General features: G+C 52.2%; 2 protein-coding genes across 2 annotated transcripts; one reads left to right on the top strand and one right to left on the bottom strand.

Moving 5' to 3' along the window:
* The first annotated feature begins 4,073 nt into the window (after positions 1-4,073).
* TEX261 (testis expressed 261) lies at positions 4,074-13,193 on the top strand. Its single transcript, XM_004447116.4, has 6 exons — positions 4,074-4,262; positions 5,330-5,409; positions 6,425-6,578; positions 9,019-9,086; positions 10,203-10,305; positions 10,414-13,193. Exons 1-6 carry the CDS (start codon positions 4,193-4,195, stop codon positions 10,527-10,529), a joined length of 591 nt encoding a protein of 196 aa, XP_004447173.1. The 5' UTR covers positions 4,074-4,192; the 3' UTR covers positions 10,530-13,193.
* A 582-nt stretch (positions 13,194-13,775) lies between these two features.
* ANKRD53 (ankyrin repeat domain 53) lies at positions 13,776-20,242 on the bottom strand. Its single transcript, XM_071208672.1, has 6 exons — positions 20,190-20,242; positions 19,766-19,952; positions 18,798-18,997; positions 17,462-17,626; positions 15,883-16,003; positions 13,776-14,474 (listed from the first exon to the last, which is right to left on the bottom strand). The coding sequence occupies exons 1-6, from the start codon at positions 20,240-20,242 to the stop codon at positions 13,776-13,778; spliced, it is 1,425 nt and encodes a 474-aa protein (XP_071064773.1).
* Between the last annotated feature and the right edge of the window lie 7,749 nt (positions 20,243-27,991).

Below are 27,991 nucleotides of genomic sequence, written 5' to 3'. Positions count from 1 at the left end.
CATGGAGTAGTGACTTATCACGGTGTTCCACTATAGGCTGGATGTCGGGCTTGGTTTGTGAGGCGGAAGTGGCTTCGCCTCACCGTCCAGTGAAGGTCTTCCTGATCCTGAAATTCCTTAGTCCTTGACGTTTACATTTCATCTCCTTTCATTCATGGAGAGAGGCCAAACTGGGTAGAGAGAGCTGTCTCTTCTGTTCTAATCAGGAGTTCTTTCACGGAGGCCACCTGGAGCTCGACGGCGCTCCAGAGTTCCAAGGATCTGCGTTCTGCTAATGGCAGAAGTGAGCCTGACTGGCTCTCTGCTGTCCTGGCTAATAGTCCCGCCCCTGGAGAGGCGCTTCCAGTCCTGGCCCCTTCTCCATCCGCCAGCTGCTCCCCAACCCAGCCCGCCAGGCTGCGGGGCCAGAACACCCCGGCTCAGGAGCTCTGCTGTGTAAGAGACAGACAAAACGACCGCCACAGGGCTCCAGCGTGACCTGTGTGCTTCAAAGCCCTCCCCCGCCTTGGGCCGGGCCATGCCCCAGCCCTCGCCCCATTCCCCAGCCCCAGGGTCCTCTCAGGTCTAGCAGCTTAGCCCAAGACAATGCGGAGGCAATTAAGAGAGCCCTTTGAGGACTGGTCACTGGAAAGCTCTTTAATTCAGCCACCGGAGTTGGGGCCCCAGGCATGTGACAGGGATGGGGGAAGGGTGCGGGGATTATCAGGGGCCGCTGCTTGGGTGGGGGGCAGAGGCATTGTGGAGGAGCAGGGTGGCCCAGGCCTTGTCTCGGTGGCCCTGGCTTTGTGGTTTGGCTCTTACTAGAATTTTGCTCTGGCGAAACTGCTGCTGACGCAAGACCAGCCCAACAGTGGGCCTGCTGGTCACATGGATGTGGGGCCTCAGGAGGGACATCAGGTGGAGCAGCGCCTGTGTGGGGGGTGGGTTCCGCGTCTCCTTAAATCTCCCCACCCCGACACTGTGCTTCAGGGCAAAGGGGTCACATTGCGGCAGAGCTCCGCGGTGGGGCCTGGGTCCCCAGGGCTGTCTCTGCCTGTCTCTGACATCACAGTGTTGCTGATACTACAGCAGCGGCACTGATGCTGGTGTGGACTGTCTACAACTGTGTGCGTGTGCCCGTGCGTGTGCGTGGAGGGGCTGGGGGGTGGGTATACTGTGCGTGTGTGTGTGCGCGTGCACGTGCCCTCAGAGCCTACCCGCCAGGCCTTCACTCTAAGACCAGCTGTGGGGCTGCCAAGTTTCTCTCAAAACTCCTTTCAGGGGAGCCGATGTGGCTCAGGAAGTTGAGCTCCTGCTTCTGACGTGGGAGGTCCTGAGTTTGGTTCCCTTTGCCTCCTAAAAACAAAACGAACAACAAACAAACAAACAAACAAAACAACTCAGGGCAGCCGATGTGGCGCAGTGGTTGGGCACCGGCTTCCCTCATATGAGGTCCTGGGTTCAATCCCCGGCCCTGGTACCACAAACAAAACAAAACAACAAAACAAAACTTTCAGCGCAGACCTGGCTTTGGTCCTCGCTGGTCCCTCTGGGCGCCACTAGGGGACAGCAGCCAACACAGTCTGGCCATCCTAACTTCTCAGGCCGTACAATCGGGCCCCACCAGCCTCTAGGGCTGTGGTGGTGAGGGCACCAGGACCGCCGCACTGACAGAACGCCTGGCCCTGGCCCTGGGCACAGTGAACGTGTAAGTCTGTGAGTGTGAACAGGTGAGTTAGTGAAGACGCTGTGGGGACCGGAAGTTACTGCGTCAAAGCACGACCCCTGCAAGGCTAAAGGTGGAGGGAGGAAAGGAAGAGCTCAGAGGGCAGCAGCCCACAAGGAGAGAAGGCAGGACTCAGCCCACTAGCCCAGTGGCCTGCAGGGCCAGGCAGGCACGACCACCCCACAGCACCCCGTCACCCCTACGCCCGAGCACGGGCCCCAAGCAGCCTCCCCGAGCCCTGCGCTGCCCTGCGCTGCCCTGCGCTGCCCTGCGCTGCCCTGCCAGGGAGCCCACGTGAGCCAGCTCCTCTGGCTTGGCTTCTTGCAGCTCTCAGGAAATCATGGTTTCTCCCTTCTCGCCGCCTGAGGAACTGCCGGTCTTTGGTCCTGGTTTCGCAAACTCAGTTTTGGACAAGCGCCCAGTCACGGAATAACGATCTTGGCGCAGTTGTTGGTGAATGTGCTTCACCTTTTTGGGCCTCAAGTTTCCTTTTTCTACAATTCTGGGGAGAGATGGGGATCCTTTTATATTTTTCTTCCTCCTTTGGAGGAATATTTAGGAAAAAGACCAAAGGAGAGTCTACTGTGCCTCTACTTGTTTGATGCTTCTGTGTCTCAAATTCAGACTCCCCAAAAGAAAGGCTCTGAGTGTGAGGCACCCCTTTGGGGCCAGACCGCAGGATCCAAGGCTAGTCAATTTACCTGCAAGGCACCGTCTACTAGGGCTTTTCGCACAAAGACTGGGTAGCCAGCAGAGACTTTGAGACATCCTGGCAGGTCCAGCATACTAAGAACATTTTAATTTAAAATATTATTTTTGAATAGGTAACACATTTACATCTATTGAATAGTTCAATGTTTTAGAATACAAAATGACATACAGTGGGAAACTCTCCTATTCTTGAATATATATATATAGATTCTTGCTCCCATCCTTTTGCTTTTTCAAAAGGAGATCCCCCCGTATGAATAGACAAAGAATGTCCTCACTCTTTTTTATAGCTGTGCTTGATGGGGCACCAACAAGTGCTTAAGTGGTTTCCTAGTGATGAACATGGAGGTTTTCAGTCTTTTACAGAGCTGCAGCGAAGAGTCTTGTATATGAGCACATGGTCTTTTAAAGTCTCTGCTGCTCCTTTTATATAGCCCTCAGGAATTCTTAACTGGAATCCAAGGAGGTTGGTAGATAGAATTCAAGGAGACAAATTTAAGAAGCATGGAAACGCAGATGGAAAAATGTTTTAAATCTTTATTTTCACCAATCTCTAACTGAAATTTATTATTTCCTTCCACTACGAAAGCAGGCAACAAACACATCTTATAGGATTGATGATATTGTGAAATATCATTAATCACTACTTTGACATTATGGTAGGTAATTATTAGATTTTCATTAAATATGGTTAAATTATGCATTTAATGCATAATTATGCATTAATAAAGAAGCACATATATGACTATATCATGGACTTGGTGCAAAAATATTTTGGCACCTGTATTTCCACATAATTGCTTTGCTCTGTAACTTTATTTATTTTCATGCATTAAAGTTGAGATGAGTAGCATACCAGATTCCCTACAGGAAAGATTAAGAGCTCGGGCTCTACACACGTTATTTTGCTGGCCTGTCTCTCGGCCACTAGATGAGGGACTTCTTGACAAGACCTGCCCCGTTCTTTGTGCCCTCTCAATAACTCTCCCAAAGGAATACAGGAAATGCATTCAGCGCCTAGTGGTACCCTGCGTGCCCAGCACTGGGCGAGATGCTGGCGATACAAGGGTGCGGAACACATCCCAAAGGAACTCAGCCTACAAGAGTCAGGCCTGAAGATGACCGATTCCAGATACCCCAACTCCTGACGGCGCCACTTTCTGTATGTGCCACCTGGGGCAAAGTAACCTCCCGTGGTACCAGCTTCTTCGTCCAAAATAGGATCTACATTATCGGATCAATTTCTCATGAACTCTTGGCATTTAGCCCAGTGCCTGTAATTTCGTCTGTTACCTGCGGTAGCAAGAGAAAGCCATGCGGGCAACCTGCTGGGACAGGCTTCGGGCCAAACGTTGCTGGAGAGTGGTGGAACAGCGCCCCCCTGCCCTACGGCCCAGGCTGGTGCGGGGTGCACAGGGAGGCGCTGGAGTTTGCATTCCGAGCCCCTTTACGGGAGCCTTACCCACGCTGCCCGGAGCCGTCACGCGTCCCCGCGGCTGCAGTTGCGGACAGTGGGGTTGGTGCAGCCGGCGGGGGGACCTGGCAGGCCCGGGGCGCAGCGCCCGCACTGCAGCGGCGGTTGGCCCTCCGCGCCGCTGGGGGGCGCTAGGCCGAACATGGCCCGCGGCGGCGCTCGGGCCGGGCTCCTCTCGGCGGCGGCGCACTGTCCCCCAGCCGTCCGCTGGGCGGGGACGCGGTGGCGGTGGCTCCGTGTCGCCGGTGCCAAAGCGCGCAGGCCCTTCCGGGCGACCGGGGGGCGGGCGGGGCTGGAGCGCCATGTGGTTCATGTACGTGCTGAGCTGGCTGTCGCTCTTCATCCAGGTGGCCTTCATCACGCTGGCCGTCGGTGAGAGTGCGCGACCCCGGCCCACGCGGGCTCCCACTCGGCATCTGCGCTCGCTGGGGGTCGCCTTTCGGGACGCCGGAGCGACCCGGGGTGACCCCTGCCCGAAGCTCCCGGCCTTGGTCGTTCCTGCCGCCCCCCACCCCCACGTCCTGGCCGCTCCTGCTCCTCCTACTGACCCCAGCTGCCAGGCTTGGCCGCGGATCGTCCCCGTGTCACAGAGTCCCCCCAGGGCAGTGCCCGGGAGAGGCTTCCTCAAGTGCCCCTGCCGGCGAACTGCCATCCGCTGCCGCTCCCACCCTCGCGGGCAGACGGCGCCGAACTTTCCCTCAAACCACCGCGGCCCTTTTTTTTTTAGCCTCTGGCCCTTTGTACTTGTGCATTCTGCCTTTGATACTTCCTTCAGGCTAGTTCCGACTCCTGATCTCTATTGAAATTTCACCTTATCCGGGAAGTCTTGTGGGGCCTGATGTTCCAACAGTGCTCTGTACTTTCCTTAAGAGCAAAGTTAGCATTTCTCACACTTAAGATCGTTAGACTCTCCTCCCTACTTGCTGTCCCCCAACCCACTCTCCCCAAGCTGGATCAGGGAATGGACAGTGTCTGTCGCCTTGTTCCACTCTATCTTTAGCACTCAGCCCAGTGCCTGGCCCATATTCAGTCCCAACAGATATTTATTGAATGAGTGAAAGAAATTCTGCTTTCTGGGTCAGAGATTAGCATTGAACTCTGAGGTATCAAATGCGAGTTTCACTTTTATGAAATCTTTCGTTAGTGGCCCTGAAAAGTTTTACCTTCTCCAGACTTGGAAGGGAAGACATAAATTGTTTGATTCTCATGATTTCCCCCACCCCCTCTCTCTTTTTAAATAGACTTTATTGTTTTAGGGTAATTGTAGTCTTATAGAAAAATTATGGCCCAGAGTTCCCATATATTTGGGGTGTTGTTGGCCTTTCCCAGGTCATGAAAGATTGTTGGGGACTCAGCTGCAGAGAGGGAGATGGCCAGGATGGTGGGAGTGGTCCTCCCTGGCTAATGGTCTCTGCACCTACCTCTCCCCTTCCCCACAGCCGCCGGACTCTATTACCTGGCAGAACTGATAGAAGAGTATACAGTGGCCACCAGCAGGATCATAAAATATATGATCTGGGTAAGTGGCAGCTTTCTCTGGTATTCCCTCTCTTCAAACGGAGAAAGTGGGGAAAGCCTGGCACAGATAATAAGACCTCTGGCCCTTCTGTTTCCTGAGGGTAGGACCCCTATCTCCCTACTCCCTGCCCTGTACCCTGCCTCTGGGTCTGGCTTCTGGCCCCAGTTCTTCCCTGGCTTCCTTTGCCAAGTACCATCGTTTCATCATAAACCTAGTTCTCGGCTCCTTAAGGCACCAGCTGAATGCACGTTCTTCGAGGCTTTGTCTTTGCTTGAAGAATAGAGAGAAACCTTAAAGCCAGTTTTGAGAACTTGTTCGCTGCCCTCTTTCCAGTCGGATCGAATGACTTGTCCTAAGGGGGGACCACCTCCCTGGGGCGGGCCCTCCCTCCCCAGGTCTCCCGGGGGCCTCTCTTTCTGAAGACGCAGTCCTTTCCTTTGCTTTCTAAGCCATGAGAGTGACTGCTGGTGAATAAAGTTTGACCTGCTGCAGGGAAGGCTGGGAGTTGGGGCACATTTGGACAGGAGTCCAGGGACCCTGAAGTCACAGGGTGCCAGCATCCACTTCCACTCTGGGCCTGGTCTCGAGTAGGGGTTAATGGTAGAGACAACTTTCATTTATTAACCCCTGACAACTCTAAGTCCTTCAGAACAGTTTTTCAGTCTGCAGGCATGATTCATTACTGGATTGTATAATCAACTCAGTAAGTCCTGCTCGGCATTTAAAAAAAATGGATTAGAATTGAAATTTGAACTTTGAGCTTGTATGTGTGTGCTCAGGTCATGGTGTAAAATGTTTTCCTTACTTGGATTCCTGTCCAAAGAAACTGAGAAATGGCATTAAGAGATGTTGCCCTTTGGGAGCTGAGAGTTCAGTTGAGGAGGCTAGACCTATGACCGTAAAAGAAGGAGAGGTTGGACAAGACAAACCAGTGCTGCGCAAACTGGACTGGGGGTGAGTCCAGGCAGGCTGCCTGGAAGAGGCTCCTTGCACTGTGCGCCCCTGGTCGTTTCAGTTCTCCACGGCTGTGCTGATCGGCCTCTACGTCTTTGAGAGCTTCCCCACCTTCATGATCGGCGTGGGCCTCTTCACTAACCTCGTCTACTTTGGCCTCCTCCAGACCTTCCCCTTCATCATGCTGACCTCGCCGAACTTCATCCTGTCGTGTGGTGAGAAGGGGTGGTGGACAGGCGGCAGCTCAGTGCTGGGCACCAGAGGGGGATTACAGAGAAAGGAGGCAAACCACTGAGGTCCTCCAGGAGGCCAGGCGGGTTGGCAGGCGGGGTTCTCACACTCGAGGAGCCTAGACCCCCGCTGGGGCTCTAGTGGCTAAGATGGGGGGGCTGGGGTGGGAATGTGAGGAAGCAGGGAGGGGAGGTCAATTTGAAGAAGGGTTTGGGAAGGAAGAAGAGGTGAGGCCCCAGGCAGAGCGGTCACAGCTTGAAAAGGCCTCTAGGCCAGGAAAAGCCTCAAGTGGCCCGCAGTCATGGTTAAGACTAGAGCCTCATGGAGCTGTAAGCCATGGCCTGGGAGGCTTTGTTGTCCCTCAGCCTGGTGACATGGGTGCCTCATGGGGGTCCCCTTTCTAGTCTCATTTTCATTGGATGTGCTAGCAGCTTCCTTGGGGCTGAGAAAAAAGCCTTCTTGCCTTGGCCCTGCTCCACTTTTCTCCCTAGAGAGTCACTTCCTCTCTCTCGACCTTAGCTTCTTAGATGATTCTACGTTCCTGGTGAAACTGTTGGGAGACTCAGTTGGCACATAGTAGGTGCTGATAAATATTTGTGGAAAAGGTTTTGGAAAGTATGTGGTTGCTAGGATTGCCATTTCTCTCATTAGTCATTGCTGGTCCTTGTGGCCTTTGGTCAGGGCTTCAGTTGGAGCCAAAATTTTGTCGGGCTACTTTTCTGTTTCTCTGGGAGGGCCTGGAAAGAGAATCTTATCTCCATGGAGGGCTTAGCGTTAAAACTAGGACTGGTCTCTTCTCTGAGTGCCTTGGTGGGATTCTGCCAAAGAATTTTGTTCAGCAGGGGCTTGTATGGGGCACCCTTCCCTGGAGACCAGGCTTCTTCTGTGTCTTCCCAGTGAGGAAGTCCCTCCATACCACACACAGCAGCAGGCCTCCCTGGCTGGCTTTTGTCATGTCCTTGACCTGCCCTTTAGACACCTGAGAGTTTCCCCAAAAGATTTTGTGGGCAACTGGTACCATCCCTTTGCATGGTATCACTTAGCTCCACAGTGTGGCTTGGCCTGGCAGAGCTGTGGTCTTTGCCTTAAAAGGGGAGAGGCAAATAGGAGAAAAGAGATGTGATGGTTGCTGTGAGATGTGTGAGGGGTGTTTGATTTGGGGGTACATGTCTTTCCCAGTGCCTGCTCTTCATCTCACCTGTCTGTGAGAGACCCATATCCCCAGCAGCTCAGAGCTGTACTCTCTCTTTCATAGATCTGGCTGCACACTAAGGAACTATGGGTCCAGAACATACCAGTTCAGACCAGAGTGTCTGGGGTAGGATGGGGAAGGACTCCCTGCCCCCAGAATTTTGAGGAATCCTAAGACTGCATCCCAAAGCATCTAGCAGACTGTGCCCTTTTTTCCCCTAAGGAATGGGAGACTGTATTTGAGGAGGCCTCCCACTGCCCAGTAGGGAGGGAAATCCCTTGGGGATATCTAATCTGTACACCCGTCATTTCCCTCCATCCACTGCCAGTGGGAGTGCTCCCTTCAGGACTCACGTCCACTAAAAACTAGGCTAGGAGCGGGTATAGCTCAGTGATTGAGCACCTGCTTCCCATGTACGAGGCTGCAGGTTCAATCCCCGGTACCTCCTAAAAAAAAAAAAAAGGTTAAAACTAGGTAGAAAAAAAAAAAAAAAAGAAACTAGGTCAATTTTCATGATGCTTTTTTAAAAAAATTTCTCTCCCCTTCCCCTCCACCCCCATTTGTCTGCTCTCTGTGTCCATTCTCTGTGTCTTCTTCTGTGTGTGCTTGTATTCTTGTCAGCAGCAGTGGGAATCTGTGTCTCTTTTTGTTGCATCATCTTGCTGTGTAAGCTGTCCATGTGTGTGGCGCCACTAATGGGCAGGCTGCACTTTTTTCGCGCCGGGCAGCTCTCCTTATGGGGCGCACTCCTTGCACATAGGGCTCCCCTATATGGGGTACACCCCTGCGTGGCACGGCACTCCTTGTGCACATCAGCACTACACATGGGCCATCTCATCACACAGGTCAGGAGGCCCTGGATTTGAACCCTGGATCTCCCATATGGTAGGCAGATGTTCTATCAGCTGAGTCAAATCCTCTTCCCAATTGTCATGAAGCTTTGGATTAGATAACGAGATAACCCTGGAGTCTCATTTTAACATTCAAAGTGCTCTCTTTCCTGCTTCTGCTTTTACTCTTACACATGCCCTCTGCAGTGAGCAGGTTAGGACTAGTTCTCCCCATTTTACAGATGGGAACCTGAGTTCTGGAGAGTAGTGCGCTTGGCCAGTCACCCTCTGAGGCAGGGGTAAAGTCAGGACTAAAATCTCCAACTCCCAGGGGTCTTTGGAAGGTTCAAAGGCAGTTTTATGTTGTCTCTCTAAACTGACTGACTCTCATTTCCTCCACAGCGCTAGTGGTGGTGAATCATTATCTAGCGTTTCAGTTTTTTGCAGAGGAATATTATCCTTTCTCAGAGGTAAGAAGTGTTCGGTTCACCAAGCTATTACTAGGGAAGGGGGGGTGAAGGGGACTTGCCTGATTTGCTCTATGAACTGAGGTGTGGTTTGGAACTAGTCTATTAAAGAATTACATGCTTAAAAAACATAATCGAGATGATAGTAGATTTTAGAAAAAAGCGTGTATGAGGAACAGAAGGGAGCACTTTGGCTGAGGCAGGGAGTCCTTGTGTCCCCTGGCCTAGGGGTCCAGCCTCACATCCTAGGGTGGCCTTGTGTCCTTGTCAGACGCAGACCTCACAGGGCAGGGGTTAAGCTGCGCCCTGAGCCTGAGCTCCTCAGCGACCTGCCAAAGTTGTCTCCTCTCTGGATTTCTCCACACTCTGCTCCTCCAGTTTGGGTCCCCAGAGAACAAAGTCACTTCTTTGGGGAGTGAGTCAGTTATGGCTTTGCCCTTCGCCTGCCTCCTTCAGTTCATAGGAGTTGCTTATCCTAATGACCAAGATTTGGGGATTGTGGCCACACTCAGTCATCTTGAGCCTCCACCTTTCCCCATCAAATTGTCTCAGTGTCTGAAGATGTCCTGGCCCCTTTCAGAGGTCAAGTGTGTGGCCTTCCACACACTCTTTTTCTTTTTCTCTCCCCCCCCCCAGATGGCTCCATTGTCTGTTTTTCCATGCACTTTTTTTTTTTTAAAGATTTATCTCTCTTCCCTCTCCGCACCCCCCCCCCGCCCCAGTTGTCTGTTCTGTGTTTGCTTCTATTCTTGTCAGCAGCCCAGGAGTCTGTGTCTCTTTTTGTTGCGCCATCTTGCTGTGTCAGCTCTCCGTGTGGGCAGCGCCATTCCTGGGCAGGCTGCACTTCTTTCACACTGGGTGGCTTTCCTTATGGGGTGCACTCCTTGTGCGTGGGGCTCCCTACACAGGGGACACCCCTGCATGGCAGGGCTCTCCTTGCACACATCAGCACTGTGCATGGGCCAGCTCCACACGGGTCAAGGTGGCCCGGGGTTTGAACTGCGGACCTCCTACCTTGCCATGCACTCTTGACCGCCTCTCTAAGACACACAGTAACCATGCCCAACCCAGCCTTGGCACCTCCAGGGGCATCCTCTTCTCAGTCTCTCTTGTTGCCAGGTCTTGGCCTATTTCACTTTCTGTCTGTGGATAATCCCGTTTGCGTTCTTCGTGTCACTGTCGGCTGGGGAGAATGTCCTGCCTTCCACCATGCAGCCAGGAGGTGAGACGGGGTTTGTAAGGGACCAGGGAGGGGGGTGGCTTTGTGGGAGAAACACACACACACACACCACACACTCTCACACTCACCTCCTTGTGTGTGTCTCCACAGATGACGTGGTCTCCAATTACTTCACCAAAGGCAAGCGGGGCAAACGCTTAGGGATCCTCGTTGTCTTCTCCTTCATCAAAGAGGCTATTCTACCCAGTCGTCAGAAGATATACTGACCCCCCCTGGTTGGGGAGGGGAAGCAGGGGCAAGATCAGGAGGGAGTGGGGTCCCTGGGCCTCTGCACTAGGGGGGGGCCCTGAGCCTGAAAGGCACCTTCCCCCAGCCCTGGCCCTCCTCCCCTTGATTCTCCCTGAAGCCTCTTATCCCCTCCGTCCTTGAAGGGTTCAGCTCAGCTCAGACCTGGCACTGCTGGAGTCTGTAACCTCAGAGGGCACCAGGGAGGGTGGCAGGGCTTGCTTAGCCAGGAGGCCATGGCCCGCCTGGCTGCTCAGGAGCCAAGCCCCCCAGGGCCCTCCCCTCACCTACCGTGGTGGGTCAGGCGGCTTCTGGCTCTGCTGGGGCAGGCAGAGCGTGATTCATGGAGCTGGAGAGCAGACAGCAGCAAGTTCTTTGGGCAGAGGCCTTGAGGAGGTGCCATGGCTTGGCACTTCCGAGAGAAATAGTTTTTGCTGTTGAACTGTGATTTCTGTCCAAGTGCTGATTCCCATTTGAATAAAGATTCTAGGTGGCACTGTTTGCCTTAATACCCTGAAAGTTCATCTTCCTTTCTTCCTGCTGACCTTCTGCCCTGGACCTGCCGGACTCTTCTGCTCCAGGGACTCCTTCTCTGGGTTTGAGTCTTGCCTTCCAAAGGGACCGTTTTTTGTGGCCCTTGTTGGGAAGGGGCGGGGATGAGGAGCAGAGGCTGGTCAGGTGGGAAGTGGGGGTGGAGGCAGCCTTTCTTATGCCCCTCCCTTTTCTTCCCTCTTGTCTTTCCCCAAGGCTCCATGACTGTCAAGCTGGGGTGGACGATGGGACAGTTTAGGACTGGGTTAGGTTTTCAGAAGAACATCTGCAGTGTCCTATTTATAAATCTTCCTGTGGAGAAAAGGAGTGGTTTCTGGCTGAATTTTATCTCAGGCTCCAGGGGAAACTGAAAATAAAAATTGGCTTCCAGGCAGCCGGGGCTATAGCCTATTTTGGAAGAAATGGGGCTGGTAGGAGAAGCTGTCACTCTAGGGGCACACAAGGGTTGGCGCTCTCTTCTGTGTACTCTCGGCTCCTGGGGAGATGAGCTCAGCCTTCCAAGAAGGTGGGCCAGGTACCGGCCACAGACCAGCATTTGTTGACCTTGTACTCCAACTACAGTGCCTTGCAAGTACTCAACAGTACCTAATACAGAAGTTCCCCTGAAAGCCAGTACCAGTCACATCCCATCTACCTCAGAGTGAGGCGGGCAGGTGTGGAGAGGGGCTGCACACATGCGGGACCTTTAAGCCACTGGGAAGGCCCCCTGGGCTTTTGAATCTTTCCTCTACATCATGCCAGAAGTCCCACCATAGCCCTTGAGTTCCTTGACTTTAGGATGTCCCGTTCTCTTAAAAATGCCAGCCTTCCCCTTTCCTTGGGAGGAGTAGCACATTCTGGTCTTCTCTCGGTGGGAAAAAGATTGCCAGGCCCTTTTCTCCTTTGCAAACAAGGACAAGCTAGAGAACACTGGAGGCAGAGCCATCCTTACCAAAGGGTCTCCCCTTGCTCCACACCTCCAGTGAGAAGTCTTTATCCCCCTCCATTCCCTCTACTGCCAGCGCTCTCAAGGGGCTTCTGCTGAATCTAGCAGACCCTTTTCCTATCATATTTCACTAGGTCTCTGCAGCATCTGATACAGCTGATCACCCCTGCTTCTTGACTTGCCTTTCCCTGGTTTCTGTTGCACCACACTTGGCTGGTTTTCCTCCTTTTTCTGGCTGCTCTCGCCAGTCTCCTGGGCAGGCTGCTTCTCCTCCACTCGCCCCACGCACAACGGGGCTTCTCGGTTCTGTCTTAGCCTCCCTTGAGGAGTTTGTCCATACTGATGGCTTCAAGGACTCTTGGCTGAGGAGTAAAGAGTTGACCCTCAGCCCCAACCTCCCACCCAGTCTTCTGAATCACAGTTCTGCCGCCCTCTGGGTGCTCAGACAACTCAAGTTCATGGCTCAGGTGGCACTTGCTACTTTCGTCTGCAAACCTGCCCCTTTTGGGTACTTGCCCCAAGATCAATCAGGAATCAGACTGGAAATCTCTTTCTATTTAGCTCTTTCTGTGCCCTCAAGTCTACCCTCTTAACATCTCTTGATCTGAGCCATTCTCACTGCTATCAACTTCCACTTGGATTCTTGTGACAGCCTCCTGCTTCCTCTCTATGCCATGGCCAGAGTTAAGTAAAATGGCAGTCAATCAGTCACTTCCCTGCTTGAAACCTGCCATAGCTCCCCACTGCCCTCAGGATAAAGTCCAGACCCCTGAGCATGACTTGTGAGCCTCGTGCTGTCCTGTCCCTGCTTGCCACTCTGGCTTCATTGCTTGTCTTGCACTCTGGGTCCCAGCCTCTTATATACAGAGGTGCCATGGCTCTCTTGCCACTTTGATTCTACTTTCCTCCGCTCACCTGGTAACTTCTCTGTGAAACCTTAACCTAGAGATTTCACTTTCTCCAGGAAGCTTTGAATGTCTCTCCCCCCTCCGCCCACCCCAGCACACAACACAGACCACTTTGGGCTTACTTGCCTGCTTAATGGTCTGTTTCCCCATTAGACTGTAAGCTCTTTGAGGGCAGGGTCTGTTTCTCAATTTTTGTATTAACAGTGTCTGGCTTGGAGCCTGGCATATAGAAAGCACTCAATAAATGTTTGTTTAATGAATGAATTGTAGTGGTGTATACAAGGGGTAGCAGGGGGTCCAGGACAGCTTCCTGGAAGTGCTTTCATCTCAAGCTTGAAACCACAGGCCCTCCCTCTCCCCAGATATGCCAGCTGTGCCAAGCTGACCTGCAGGAACTCCAGTGGCAGCTGGGAATGAGGGAAGCCCATGCCAGGATGACATTCTGGATCTGGATCTGAACAAAAGGCAGAATGTACGAGGAGCCCCTCCATCCTGGAAGTCTTTTACTTGGCCGCCAGGGGGAAGGGGCAGTGGGGATGCCAGAGTATCACTTCCATAATGCTAGGGCCCAGGACAGGGACTGGCACCTGCTCAGCCCTGGGTTTCTGTCCTAACCTAAATCCCCCGGAGGGCTCAAGAGATGTCTTTGTGGAGAAAAGAGAATCCTAGGGTCTGGCCTTTTGGGAGGGGGGGAGGGGGAGGGGGAGGGGCTCTTATCCTTGGGCTTGGGAGAGAGAAGCCCTGGCGCATTTCCTTCTCCCACTTCCTCCGCAGCCTCCACATGGACTCGTCACACCTCAGCCTTCACCGGGCATCCTCAGGGTGAGGACACCAAAATAATTTTATGGGGGGGGTTGGGGGGAGGGGAGGGCGGGAAGCCCTTGATGAGCTCGCACGGCTGTCAGGAAGGTCTCGTCAAACGTCTCGCGCAGGTTCATGGCCAGAGTGTCGGTCCAGAAGGTGTCGTCGCCCAAGTGCCGCTTCCGGGGTACGTTTCTCATGCTGACGGGGCGAAAGCCCTCGGGCACCTTCATCCGGCACAGCCGCAGCGACGGGTGCAGCGCGCCGACCACCGCCTGGAAGGGCAGGCGGGGCACGGGCGCCACCCGGTGGCCGGCCGCCGTGCGCAGCAGCGCGCCGCCCTGCCCGTCGGGCCGCACCTCCACGAAGTTGCGGAAATCCAGCTCCCGGCTGGGGTCCGCGTGAACGCCCAGGCGGATGCCCTGCGCGCACGCTAGCTGGGTGCGGGGGGACCTGGCAGGGTTGCTGCTGAAGTTCCACGGGCCGGCCCGCCGCAGCCCAGGCGGCCGGGAGACGGGCACGAGGAGCGCCTCCGTGGGCTGCAGCCTGGGCTGCCGCTGGCGCCACAGGCGCGCCTCCAGGGCGGGCTGGAAGGGCTTGGGCGGCCGGCAGGACTTGGCGGCCTCAGGGAGCGCACCGGGCTCTTGCTCCCTCTTACGGTGCAGGGGCTGGCCTGGGGGCAACTGTTTGCCACGGAGCCACTTCTTGAAATCGGCTTCAGCCAGGCTTTTATACTCCTCCTGCAGCAACAGAGGGCACCAGAGAGTCAAGGAGAGCTACTCCCCTTTGCCTCTGGGGAAACAGGCTCTGTGCCTAGAGCCCTTGGAAACCTCGTGTCTGACTGGCGAAATACACTGCCTGCCCCAGGGGCCCCTTAGTCTGAAGGGAAAACACCCTCCTACTGGGAGCCCCGATTCCAATAGGGAGCCCCTGGGCTGATGAGGGGTGCAAAGCCCCTCCACAGGGAGACCTCCAATCTGACAGGGGAGATAACCTCACCTTCACCCCAAGGAGCCCCCAGACTGATAGTGGAGAGTGCCCTGCCCTAAGAGAGTCTCCGATTTGATGGGTGGAAAAGGCAAATGAGAAGTGCAAACTGCATCCCTGACCCTAGAACAGGAATGCCGGGAGGCGGGAACGCCTTCAACTGGGCAGGGCTCAGCCAGATGGGCTTCGTTTAGTCGTGGGTGCTGAGAAGGTCTGTACAGAAGGATGCACTGGGCTGGCTCTCTGGGCTGGACTTTGCCCATGCCTCCACTGGAGTCGAACCTTCCACCTGGTGTCACAGAACCCCGCCCCGCTCCAGCCTGTCACCTCAGTGTCTCACTCCCCAGACTCTGTTGCTAAGCAGTAGGGTGGTTTGGAGATTGACCCAGCTCTTAGGGGTAGGCTCTGATTAGGTTAAACCAATCATCCTAATTCCGCCAGCCTTGCCCCAGACCTAAGTCAGTCAGCATATGGCTTTCCCTTAGCTCAGGCGACTGCAACAAGAGTGGATGTATGATCCAATTGAGGCCAGTGAAAGAGGACGGGAGATCTTCAAGGGGCTTGTGGGAAAGTTTAGAGCCACAGGAACAGATGGGCTTTGCCTCCTCTGCACTCACGGGAGGCCTGGAAGGACTGGATGACACCCACAGCAGAGGAGGGTAGGGCTGAGAAAACCGGAGAGAAATGGAGCTGGAACAGAGTTGGAGGACTGGATTTAGCCAACCCTGAAGGCTTCCCTACTTCTGTACTTCACTTATGATCCCCAACACTTTCTGCCTGGGTTTTCTGTTTCTTGCATCTTATATGAATATACCTGCTGAAGATCCTTTGGTTACTCCCCTTTTCTCTTCCCAGCCAAGGGCCTTCATGATCTGGGCCCCTGCCAAATCTCTAGCTTACCAAGCTCCAGATCACAACTGATCCACAGCCATACTGACTTTGCCTTAATCTGCACACACCGTGCTCCACTATGCCTCTAGGCCTTCCTACAGGGTTGTTCCTTCTTCTGCCTGGTTGGTCCTTCCCTTCTTTACATGGCCAACTCCTGCCCATGTTTAAAGACTCCTCTCAAGCTGTGCCCCTTTTTGGGTCCCAGCCTCCTCTGCTGACACACCTGGGTAACATCTGATGCCTGGCACCCCTGCCTGGCCTACTTCTTACTTGCTGTTGAATCAGGTAGTTCTTCTCCATGAGGGCCAGCTGGTCCTTGAGCTTCTTCAGCTTCTCCATTTCAAGGGCAAAGTCCTTCTTGTCCCGTTTCCACATGGCATCCTTCAAGTACCTAGTGCCAAGGTGGGGGCCATGTCATCCTACGGTGACTGAGCTTCAGCCTGGGCTAGGAAGACTGCTGGCTGCTGAAGGCCTGGATGGGGGAGGGTGGGAGCTGCCAGGTACGAGGTGAACAGAACGACCCACCCCCACTGCCAAGGGGCCCTCTGGCTAACTAGTTCCTTGGAGGTGAGAGAGGCAGGCCTCTGATGGCGTGATCACCACCCTTCTGCTGATGAGCCAGGGGCCCCAGGGTGATAAAGGAGGGCAGTGCTGAGCCAAAGAGGTGAGGCCCCTGGGTAGGGGCCTCAGCTATCTAGCCCCTGGCTCAGAGAAGACAGGCCACCTAGCTTTCCAGACCTCCTCTGAAAGGCTCAGCCTTCTGTAGTCCATATTTTATTCCTCCATCCTGTGGACCTGGGATGGTGATTTCCACCCCACCGTTATATCGAGAGAGGACTTAGATCCCACATGGTTGATAAATGTGACTGTAGATTAGAGTGGATTTACTGACATTCTACTATGGAACTATTGTGACTAGTAATGGAAGAAATTGTAGCACTGATGTGGAGAAAAAGGCCATGGTAGTTGCTGAGGGCAGGGAGAAGGAAGAAGAGATGTGATGTGGGGGCATTTTTGGGACTTGGAGTGTCCTAGATGATATTGCAGGGAAGCGGATTTGGCCCAACAGATAGTGCGTCTGCCTACCACATGGGAGGTCCAAGGTTCAAACCCCGGGCCTCTTGACCTGTGTGATAAACTGGCCCATGCGCAGTGCTGATGTGCACAAGGAGTGCCGTGCCACGCGGGGGTGTCCCCCGTGTAGGGAAGCCGCACGTGCAAGGAGTGTGCCCCATAAAGAGAGCTGCCCAGTGTGAAAAAAGTATAGCCTGCCCAGGAGTGGTGCCACACACATGGAGAGCTGATGCAGCAAGATGATGCAACAAAACAAGATATAGATTCCTGGTGCCACTGAGAAGAATGCAAGTGAACACAAAAGAACATACAGCGAATGGACACAGAGAGCAGACAACTGGGGAGGGGGAGCAGGGAAGGGGAAAGAAATTAAAAATAAATAAGTAAATGATATTGCAGGGACAGATGCTGGACATTATATATCCTGCCATAACCCACTGAATGAACTGGGGGAGAGTGCAAACGACAATGTAAACTATAATCCATGTGGTGCAGCAGTGCTCCAAGATGTATTCACTAAATGCAATGAATGTGCCACAATGATGAAAGAGGTTGTTGATGTGGGAGGAGTGTGTGGGGTAGGGTGTGGGGGTATGTGGGAACCTCTTATATTTTTTAATGTAACATTTTTTTGTGATCTATGTATCTTCAAAAAAATACAATAAAAAAATAAATACAAAAAAAAAAAAAAGAGGCTCAGCCTTGGGTGAGGAACCTCTCAGAAGGGCTGGGAGGGAGGATGGGCGCAGGCCGGGCATGGTTCTCACATACTCACCGGGCGCAGGCACGGTGGTTCCATATTTTGCAGAAGTCGATGGGCTTGAGGCCCCTGACATCTCGGGCGTGGACGTTGGCGCCACTCTGTACCAGGACCTTCACACAGGCCAGCAGGCCTTCACAGGCTGCCAGGTGCAGGGGGGTGCAGCCCCTGCAGGTCTGACTGTGGAGGGCCCACCACGGGGGGAAAGGACAGAAAAGACAAAGGGCATCTGCCCATCAGCTAGGTGGGCAAACCAGCTTCCAGGCCCTGCTCTGCCACCAGCCTGCTGGGTGACCTTCCCCTCTCTGTACTCCAAATTCCTCATGGGCAGAAGCAGATTTTAGACTAAATGAAGAGTACAAATCTGATTATAGGAGGTGTGAGGCAATTTAAGAACTGCTGGAAGGAAGCTGGGTTGGCAGGAGCTCAGAGACCACTCACTTCCTCCGTTCCTAAATGGTCAACTCACCCGTGCCCCCCCCTCCTGCCACCTCCTTGCCATGGCCCACAAGGCCTGCCTACCCTGCCTCCTCCCGGACCTCCGCCTCTGACCTTGCCCCACTCTTTCGCAACTCCTGCCTGGCCTTTGCACTTGATGTTTCCTTTGCCTAGAATGCTTTTCTCTGGCTCTCTGTAGGGCTGGATCCCTCTCAAGTGGTTTGGCTCCAAAGTAAATGGCACCTCCTCAGAGGTGTTTATTACCTGCATAACCACTTACCACATTCTGTCACTATTTTCTTCATTTATAAGGTTGCTAACTTACTGTCTGCTTTGTGTTGTCACTGCTGTATCCCCCAGCTCTGGCCAAGTGCGTGCTCACCAAGTATTTTGAATGAATGCCAGTCTCCTAGGTGCCATGTACTTTCCAGACATTTTCTCACAATCTCCCCAGAGATAGGAACTACCATCCTCCCCATTTCAGTTGAAGACCTTGGGGCACTGATTACTAAATTGGCTACAAGTCAGAAATCCCTGGTTGTTTTTTTTTTTTTTTTAATTCCAAAGCCCAGGCCACACCCCAAACAATTAAGTCCTGACCTCTGGGATGGAACATAGGCATTGTATTTTTTAAAGTCCCCAGGGGATTCCAAGGTACAGGTAAGTTTGGGAACCACAGCTCTGAGCCTTAAAGGTTGAATGATTTGCCCCTGGCCCCCCTGTTGGCTAGCAAGTAGCGAAGCTGGGAAGTGACATATCTCTCTTCCCCCAAACCCCAATTTCTCAACCACTACACCATGTGGGCTTGTTGACTGTTTCCTATAAAACCCAAGCTTTGTCACCCCCAACAACCCCAGTAGGAAGGGTCCCCATCTGGTCTCCAGGTCACTGTTGCCATGCAGGCTGGACTCACGCATTGAGGGCTGCCTTTTTCTTGAGCAGGTAGTGAACGCAGGGGAGGATCATGGTCTTGTTCTCCCTGTGGATGACAAGGTGCAGGGGCGTCTGGCCACTGTGGGTGGGCAGGTCCACCGGAAACCTGTATTCCTCCACCAAGATCTGCAGGCACGCCAGCTTGCCGTGCTGGGCTGCGAAGTGGATGGCCGTGAAGCCCTGTGGGAACCGGAGGAGGGCCCTGGGAGGCTGAGCGGGAATTGGGGCCCCAGGCTCCACAACCTAACCTGTAACAGCAACTCCTTTCAAAGATTTATTTTTATCTATTTCTCTCTCCTACCCTCCCCCTTGTCTGCTCTGTGTCCATTCACTGCGTGTTCTTCTGCGTCTGCTTGCATTGTCAGGGAGCACTGGGAAACTGCCTCTTCTTGTGGTGTCATCTTGCTGCATCACTCCTCCACGTGTGCGGGGCCACTCCTGGACAGGCTGCGCTTTTTTCACGCAGGGTGGCTCTCCACCCCTTGCACGTGGGGCACCCTTATGCAAGGGCGCCCCTGCATGGCAGGGCACTCCTTGAGCTCAGCAGCACTGCATGTGCGCCAGCTCATCACACAGATCAAGAGGCCCTGGGTTTGAACCCTGGACCTCCCATGTGGTAGGCGGAAGCCCTATCAGTTGAGCCACATCCGCTTCCCAACAGTAACTCCTTGAGGGTACCCTTTACCTCTTCCCTGTGCCCGTGGGAGTTGCTCACACCCCTTCCCCACTCCTGGTGGGTGCTCTTCAGTCCACCCTACCTCCTTGCCCCCAAATGGCCCTGCCAGGGCTGGAAGGCGAATTAGGATGATGATTTACACCGCAGAGGACATCTCAGGATGCTCCATAATCAGACCGCGGTCAGGTGACCACCGTGCAAGGAGCCCTTTGCGCGGAGGTGGGGGCTGGGGGCTTGCACTGGGCCCTTGCCGCCCCCACTCCGAGGCCTACCTTGCCATCTGCGGGTATTGCCCGGCGGCGGCGTTTCAGGCAGTACCGCAGCCATTCCACGTTGCCCACGGCGGCCGCGAACAGCTCGTAGTCTGGCTCAGTCGCCACCTCCTCACACACGTCCTGGGTACTAGGGCTGACGCGGAAGACGCGGGTGAAGCGCGAGGGGCGGCGGGGCCGGGGGCTCCTGCAGGGAGGGGGCAGCCCCTTGTGCCGGAGGCGTTGAAGGAGAGCAGGAAGCCACCCTGGCCGAGGCCCCGGGCGCCTCTCAGGAGGCGGACTCGGCCCCAGCCCCAGCCCGCCACTACCCCCCCTCCCCTACCGCAGCAGCCGCCCCCGGCTCCCCTCCCCCCACCGCAGCAGCCGCCCCCCCCCCCCCCCCCCCCCCCCCGCCTCCCCGCTCCCCCTCCAGGAGCTGGGCTACCTGAACTCCAGTTTAGTCCGGGAGACCAAAGGGGATTTCTCCGACGGCGGCATGGGGCCACGTGGGATGCGGGAGCCGCTCCCCGCCTGCAGAGGCCGGGGCGTGGCTCGAACTCGGCTCCGCGCAGACTTCAGGCCCGCGGGGACCCCGGGGCCGCCCCTCGGCTGCCCCCGCCCGCGCGTTAGTAACCGCGAGGGTTCGGTCGCCTCCCTCGTTCGAGGGGCAGAGCCCCAGCACCTCCGAGGGTCTCGGCCACCCTGCCGCCCCCCACCCGGGGGGACCCAGCCCTCCCGAGCCCACACCCCAGCCCTGCAGCCCAGCCCCCGTCTCGGGAAACTCGGCATCGAATACACAAAGAACAATCAAAAAGGACATTTCCCTTGCTTTTCATTCTGAAGGCGCCAATTCCAGAAAACAGAGGCACAATGAGGAAATAGTCACCGAACACAGAAATCAGTCTACTGCGATTTATAGTGTATATTATGTATACAGTTTTATGCCTCTTTTCACTTAGCGTTCTGTTACATGATGCGCTAGCGCCCGTTGTCATTCCACGCACCAAACGACATTATGACGCAAACAGCTCAGCGTCACAACGCACGGCTGGTTCAGCTGCTGGATGCCTGGAAGCAGGCTTACCAGGTGAGAGGAAAGGAAACCTTCTTAGCTCTTGGTTTGTATCTGAAAGAGAGAGAGAGGGGATGGCAGCGATGTCAGCTCAAGGCAGGGGTTTGCTATTTAAGAGAAACTATTCAAACCATTGTAGCATCGTTGAGTATTATGATTCTAAGTAAATGTTTGCTATTTTGGTACGAGAAAAGGTATTCTGTTTTAATTTGGCTTTTTGATTAACAGCTAGGGGTAAACATTTTAAAATGTTTACTCATTAGTGTTTTTCTCTTCTGAGAATTGTTTAATTCATGCTCTTTGAAGGTCTTACTGTATTTCTTACTGATTTATAAAATAAGATTGATAGTAATCTTTCATATGTCATATTTGTTGTCAATATTCCCCTTAGTTTGCCTTTTGACTTTTTAAAGTATATAGTAGCCAAGCAATTAATGTTTGGTGAGCCAATGGTGACCCTTATTGAACCATCTGCATTCGCCCGCCTTTTAGGAAGAAAGGCTCCAAGCTTATAGGAGGGCCACTGAGGGTGGGCTCTGCGCATGCCGGGCCACCCCTCCTCCTTCTCACCACCTTCTCCCCTCTGTGCCCCAACACCCCAGAAATTTCCCTGGGAAAACGTAAGGAGGGGATGGGGCTCTCCATTATTCTCCCAGGGCAGCTATAACAAAGTACCGCAAACTGGGGGGCTCAGAGCAACAGAAATGAGTTCTCCCGCCCTTTGGAAGGCCAGAAGTTGGATGTCAAGGTGCTGGCAGGGCCGTGCTCTCTCCAAGGCTCCAGGGGAGGCGCCTTCCTTGCTCTTCTAGCGTCTGCCGGCCCCAGACACGCCTTGGCTTGTGGCAGCGACACTCCAGTGTCTGCCTCGTTTTCAACTGCCGTCTTCCTTCTGTGACCATCTCTCCTCTCCTTATAAAGAAACCAGTCATATCGGATTGGGACCCACCCTCATTCAGTACCACCTCACCTTAATGTGATTTCATGGGCAAAGACCCTAGTTCCAAATAAGGGCACATGCGCAGGGACTGGGCTTAAGGTGTCTTCAACCCCTAACAGTCACACGACCACAGTGACCTGACAGGACACAAACGCACATTCTCCACCCAGAACCACCTCTGCCCTGTTCTCCCTGACTCCAGTGGTCGGAAGGAGACAGCAGCCCTTAAAAACCAGCAAACCCTACTGGCTAGCTGCTCCAGGCAGGGCCTTGGCAACTGGTTTCAAAGTAATTGAAGAGAAGGGCGAGAATGAGGATGGACAAAGTCTGAGGGTTTCCTGGCGGGGTGGGGTGCGGGTCGATGTGGGTGTTGAAGATGTTGTTTTAGTTGAGGTGTGGCCCAGCTGAACGAGGGTGAGCTTTAATCTGTATTATTGAAGTCCTCTATAAGTGGGAGAAATCTAGACCTAGAGAAAGCCACGAGGAGGAGCCAGAAGCTGGAAGTCAGTGGAAGCTGGAAGAGAAAGGAGAGAACATCCCCATGTAACAGGGCAGGGATATGACCCAAGGACTGCCAGTAGCTAGCTCTAGCACATCCCAGACTTTGGGAAAAAAATATGGCCTTGCTGACACCTTAGTTTTAGACTCCACTAGCCTCAAAAACATGAGCCAATAAATTCCTGTTGTTTAAGCTAATCCATTGTGTGGTAGTTTTCATAGCAGCCTGGCAAACTAAGACATCCTCTGTAGAGGCTTGGAGCTAGGTACCCCAGAAAAAACATGTTCTTAAACTTAAGAACCTGTGGGTGTGGATCCATTGTAACTGAGATCACTTCAAGTTGTTACTTCAGTTCACATGTGGCCCAAATGAATCAGATTGGGTTTTAATCTGGGCTACTGGAGTCCATTATAAACAGAGAAAAAGCCAGAAGCTGAAAGTCAATGAATGTGGAAGAGATGCCAAAGCCAGAAGAGGCTGCCATATGCATTGCCATGTGACAGGAAAAGCCAGGGACCAAGGATCACCGGAAGCCAGCCCCAGAATGCCAGTCTTCTGGCAGAAGTTTTGCGTTGATAACACCTTGATTTTGGGTTTCTCCTACTCTCAAAATCATGAACCAATAAATACCCATTGTTTAAGCTGACTCACTGCATGGTATTTGATTTGGCAGCCAGGAAACTGAAACACTCTCATTTTCTTTACCTGGGGTATTCTCTTCACCAGGTTCTGTAATCCTGGCTTGGAAGAATTAATTGATCTGGGTTGGGGCCTGGGCATGGATATTTTGTCAGGTTCTCCAGGAGATTCTCATGTGCAGCCAGAGTTGAGAACCACTTTGAGGAATTCCTGCCTCGGTTCCCTTCTTGGGGAGGTAAGAAGATGCAGGTGATCCTGAGGGAAGAGGTCACTAGAGTGAGGCAGGAAGGTATAGAAACAGAGAAGACGTCTTGGGAGGAGAGGAGGTCCCACCCGAAGGACCACTTGCCTAGAGCCATGCAGCTGGGCAGAACGATATGACAGGTGGGACAACAGACCAGACCGTGGGGAAGGTGGACAGCAGATAATGCCCAGGGAGCAATTTGATTTCCTCTCTTAAAAGGACAGTGAGGATGTGGCTGGGTGAGGATACTGCTCTCGAGCAGCTGTTCTCTGCAGCCCTCAGGCCAGGGAAATGAAAGGCTGAGTGGGTGGGGTATATCCAGACAGAAGTGGAGACACCCACTCCAGATCTAGTGCCCGGTGCCAGCTCCTTCCTCTACTCTCTAAGCCACCTTGGGGTCTTTCTGAGACTTAAGCTAGTTTAGATTTTCTGTCACTTTTCACCAAAGACTAATTAAATTCTCCTGAGGGTAAAATAATTGGAACCAATGGGAGATATGTGGGTCAGGGTACTGTGTAGCCCCAGCGGACAGGGGTGTGCACCCGAGGGAAATAGCCAGGTGAGTGAATCTAAAGAATGATGCTTGGAGCGCGGGGCCTAGTTGTTTGGGCAGGGGCACACCCTCAGATGGGCTCAGGTGCTTCTTGCACCGTGGCTTAGCAGGGCGCTCACCTGAGGACGGTGACAGAGGGATGGAGAGCTCTGGTGGCGGGTCTCAGGTCTGGCTGTGGTGGTCCTGGAATAGTAAACTCAAGACTGACAGGTCAGCACCCTGGGGTATCCAGCTTAGGTTTTGTTTGTTTGTTTTTTGCAGGGAGGTGCAGGATGGCAAGACTAATGCTTCCTTAGTGGAACGGACACTTTTGCCTTGGAGAAGGAAGGAAGCTTGACAAGTGGGAGAGGGAATGCCTGCCTCTTGGGACTAGATTTGGGAGAAGGCAGGTATCTGTGTGCCCACCACACAGTTGGGGTGGGAAGGGTCTGCTCAGGACAGGAGCCCCAGACAGCAGGCCATTCTTCTTCCACCAGATCTCCCACTTGGGTGCCCATTTCCCTATCTGTTCTCCCCCGGACTCTCAGAGAATATGCTGAATCCCAAAGGGCCCTTTTCTTCAGCTTCAGGGCAATTCCAAAGGATCGGCAGAGCCACCACCAGGCTAGAGTCTGCTCCCCTCCTCCTAAGAGTCACTCAAACCAGCGGATGCCAGGAGGCTCAATTCTGGGGGGTCCTTGTTTAATCAGACTGTCATTTGAGTGTTGTGCTTAATTCAAATGACTCCAGAAGGGACCCAAAATGTAATTCTGGTCTGCCGAGATAGAGAATAAGTTTGTCTTAAACCTCTAGGCCCAGCTGCCACTTCTGGAACAGTAGCATCAAGCGCTCTGCAGGCCCCTGCCCAGGAAACAACCATAACCAGTGAAAATTATAAAAACACACACATACACAACCAGTTAAAGTCTCCAGAAGTTATCCTAAGGGCATACAGCAAATAAACATTTATTTAAGAAAAACTATTAAATCTCCATGAAAACAGTGAGAGTCTGTGGCACTTGAGCCCTCATCTTCCCTTGTCTTCTTCTCAGAGCAATGACCGGAGCTCCAATCCAAGGCAGGTGTGGTCAAGAAAGTGGAACCCCCTCTCGCCTTAGCCCCCTGCAAGAGTATGGTCCCCACTGGGAGGGGCAGGCCTCCAGTAATTCACAGCTTCCTCCAGAGCTCCAGCATTGAGGCTAAATTCCTGGGGAGTGCAGCTGAAAGACTGGGGCTCCCGTCGGGGAGAGGGCATCCCAGGCATGGCAGGCTGATGACACTGCGGCTCTGAATGCTTTCATCCCAGCTTGCTTGTAGAGCAGAGGTCCCAGTGACGCCGGCTAGGAAGACGGGAATCAATAAATGGATCTGGAACCTGGCAAGAAGTCCACGTGGACATCAGGACACCAAGATGGCTGCTGGAAGTCTCTCGCGAGAAATCCAATTCAGAACAGAATTTCCTTCAGGAGCTGGGGGGAAAGCCCTGGGTACTCCCCAAGGACTTTATCATTGGGCCCTCCTGGGGAACTGATGGGTGGGGTAATCAATCAAAACAGAAAACGGCTGGAACTCCTCCCCTGCCATTAGCAAAGGGGCGAGATAATTAACGATTTAAAAAGCAAGCACAAGACCTCTTACTCTCTTGACTTTGCCCTGTCCCCGTGCCAGTCGTGGTCCTGGTCCTGCGCTGTTCCTGCCTTCTGTGCCCTGTTCTCACTGTGTAGCCCTGGATAGATCAACACGCAAGTAAAACCTGGCCATTTACAATCTATAATGGGAAATCGTAGTCTGTGAATCAGCCCTCTTTATCACTTTTCAGCCCCTTTCCCCTACCTGGGAACCATGATCTGTTATTTTCTCCCATTTCTCTTCCCTCCCTATCTTAATAAATTACTGGCCTAACTTACCTGATGTGCTCTTGAAATTCATTTCTGCAGCATACTCAAGAATCTAGACAAAATCCGATTATACCATGCTGGGAGAGGCAAGCTGAGAAGGCCAGAGGCTCAGAGGCTACTCCCCACCAGCTCCTTTCCCCCAAGTCATGCCAAAAACACCTGGGTTTCATTCTGAGAGAAGTGGGCCACTGTTCCTGCACTTGGCTCCAGAGCAGGGGGTCAGAGATTATGCTCAAGGGGAAAGTCCGCAAGAACTGAGAGCGCCAAAGCTCTCCCCAAAGCAATTGAGTTTATTTGAAACAGAGTATAGGGAAGTTTTTCAAGCACAAGGGTGCTCTGAAAACAATGATGATTTGGGTAAACAATTGAAGGCGACTAGCCAAACTGTAGTCTATCTAGTTTATCAGAGACAGCTAAAAAGAGCCCTCCTGGGGTCAGAACCGAAGCACCAAGGACTGGCTTCAAAAACGACCTCAGTTTAGGGGGGTGGGGGGTTTATGGGGACCTCATATTTTTTTAATGTAACATTATAAAAAATAAAGACAAAAAAAAGAAAAAAAATGCAGGGGAAAAAAAAACTACTTCAGTTTAGTAACCAAATTTAATGGGATTTATGCCCCAGGGCACTGGTGAAAATAATAGAGTAATAAACTGACGATTAGTGGAGCCTTAAAGTTGAATGTGACGCAAGCTGAGGCAGACAGTTTAACAGAGAGATCTGGGAAAGGGAAAGTGAAAGAGAATCCGGCTAAAACCATCGCCATCCCAGAATGACCGTGTGCACGCACAAGGCTACACCCTGTGAGAGCCACATCCGAGGCCTCTTCAAGGGGAAAATAGACCTCACTAAAATAGTCCAGCCAAGACACTAAGCAAATAAACTACCAAAAAACAAGACTCGGGAGGGACGCTGGGGAAATCAGCACAGAGTTAATACAATATATCACCTAAAATATACGGTTTTCAACAACAAAAGTGTTGAGACATGCAAAGGAGGAAAGTGTGGCCCATAAGCAGGAAAGGAAGTGGGGGAGGGGGAAGGAGGGACAGGCAACAGAATTTGCCTGTGAGAGGCCCCAGATATTGGCTTTAATAGATCAAGATTTCAAATCAGTCATTATAAATAGGTTCAAAGAACTAAAGGATTAAAGAAGTAAAGGAAGGTATGATGACAATGTCTCGTCAAATAGCGAATATCAATCAAAAGAAATTATTATAAAAGAATCAAATGGAGAGTCTGGAGTTGAAAAGTATAATAACTGAAATGAAAAATTAATTGGAAGGCCTCAACAGTAGATTTGAAACAGCAGAAGAATCAGCAGTCATGAAGACAGACCAATATAGAGCACGCAATCCAAAGAACACAGAAAAAATAATAGAAAAATAAATGGAATTTGAAAGCAATATGTGACAGCATTAAACACACTAACATAAATGTAATGGAAATACCAGAAGGAGAATCAAGAGAAAGGAGCAGAAAAACAATTTGAAAAAATAATGGCTTGAAAACTTACCAAATTTGATTTTTTAAAAAAACAATCTATACTTCCAAGAAGCTCAATAAACTCTTAAGCGGGATAAGTGCAAAGAAATACACACCTAGATACATTATAGTAAAATTGCTGAAGACCAAAGAGAAAGAACATTTTTAAAGCAGCAAGAGAAAAATGACTCATATGTATAAGAGAACCCCAATAAGATTAACAGATGACACAAACAGTGGAGGCCAGAAGTCAATGAGATGGATTTAAATCTTCACGACCTTGGATTAGACAATGGTAGAAGGAAGGAAGGAAGGGAGGGAAGGAGGAAGGAGGGTAGGAAGAAGGGAGGAAGGGAAAAAGGAAGGAAGGAAATATAGATAAACCTGACATCAAAATGTTAAACTCGTGTGCTTCAAGGGACAATAAGAATGTGAGAAGACAACCCACAGAATGGGCGAAAATATTTGCAAATCATTGATAAAGGAAATTGTATCTAGAATATATGAAGAACTCTTATGACTTAACAATAAAAAAGACAACCCAATTAAAAAATGGTTGGAGGCTAGAAAGTAAGTATGGTTTAAGGAGATGGGTATGAGTGCCAAGTTGCCAAAGAGTGGAATGTTATGTTTAAGTTCACATGTCGATATGGTTAGATTATGGTATCCTGTTGTTTGGTCAATAACCTGATTGTTATTGTGAGGATGTTTCATGGATTTAATTAATCAGTAAATTGATTGCATATAAAAAAAAATGGTTGGAGGCTGTAAATAGACATTTTCTCCAAAGAAGTTATACAAATGTCCAATAAGCACATAAAAAGATGCTCAACATTATTAATCGTTAGGGAAATACAAATCAAAACAACATTACACCCACTAGGGTGGCTAAAATAAAAAAGACATAATAAGTGTTGTCTAGAATGTGGAGAAATTGAAACCC

This window comes from Dasypus novemcinctus, chromosome 17 (genome assembly GCF_030445035.2).
Source record: "Dasypus novemcinctus isolate mDasNov1 chromosome 17, mDasNov1.1.hap2, whole genome shotgun sequence".
Taxonomy (NCBI): Eukaryota; Metazoa; Chordata; class Mammalia; order Cingulata; family Dasypodidae; genus Dasypus; species Dasypus novemcinctus.
This window is presented reverse-complemented; position numbering and strand designations above follow the sequence as displayed.

What these genes read in the sequence shown, in the direction of transcription:
- ANKRD53 (XM_071208672.1), bottom strand. Translation starts at nt 20,242, where the DNA reads ATGCCGCCGTCGGAGAAATCCCCTTTGGTCTCCCGGACTAAACTGGAG. An exon ending in CAATACCCGCAGATGGCAAG is followed by an intron (nt 18,998 to 19,765) that starts GTAGGCCTCGGA and finishes CGGTTCCCACAG; the next exon opens with GGCTTCACGGCCATCCACTT. An exon ending in AACCACCGTGCCTGCGCCCG is followed by an intron (nt 16,004 to 17,461) that starts GTGAGTATGTGA and finishes CCTTGGCACTAG; the next exon opens with GTACTTGAAGGATGCCATGT.
- TEX261 (XM_004447116.4), top strand. Translation starts at nt 4,193, where the DNA reads ATGTGGTTCATGTACGTGCTGAGCTGGCTGTCGCTCTTCATCCAGGTG. An exon ending in TCATAAAATATATGATCTGG is followed by an intron (nt 5,410 to 6,424) that starts GTAAGTGGCAGC and finishes TGGTCGTTTCAG; the next exon opens with TTCTCCACGGCTGTGCTGAT. An exon ending in TTCCACCATGCAGCCAGGAG is followed by an intron (nt 10,306 to 10,413) that starts GTGAGACGGGGT and finishes GTGTCTCCACAG; the next exon opens with ATGACGTGGTCTCCAATTAC.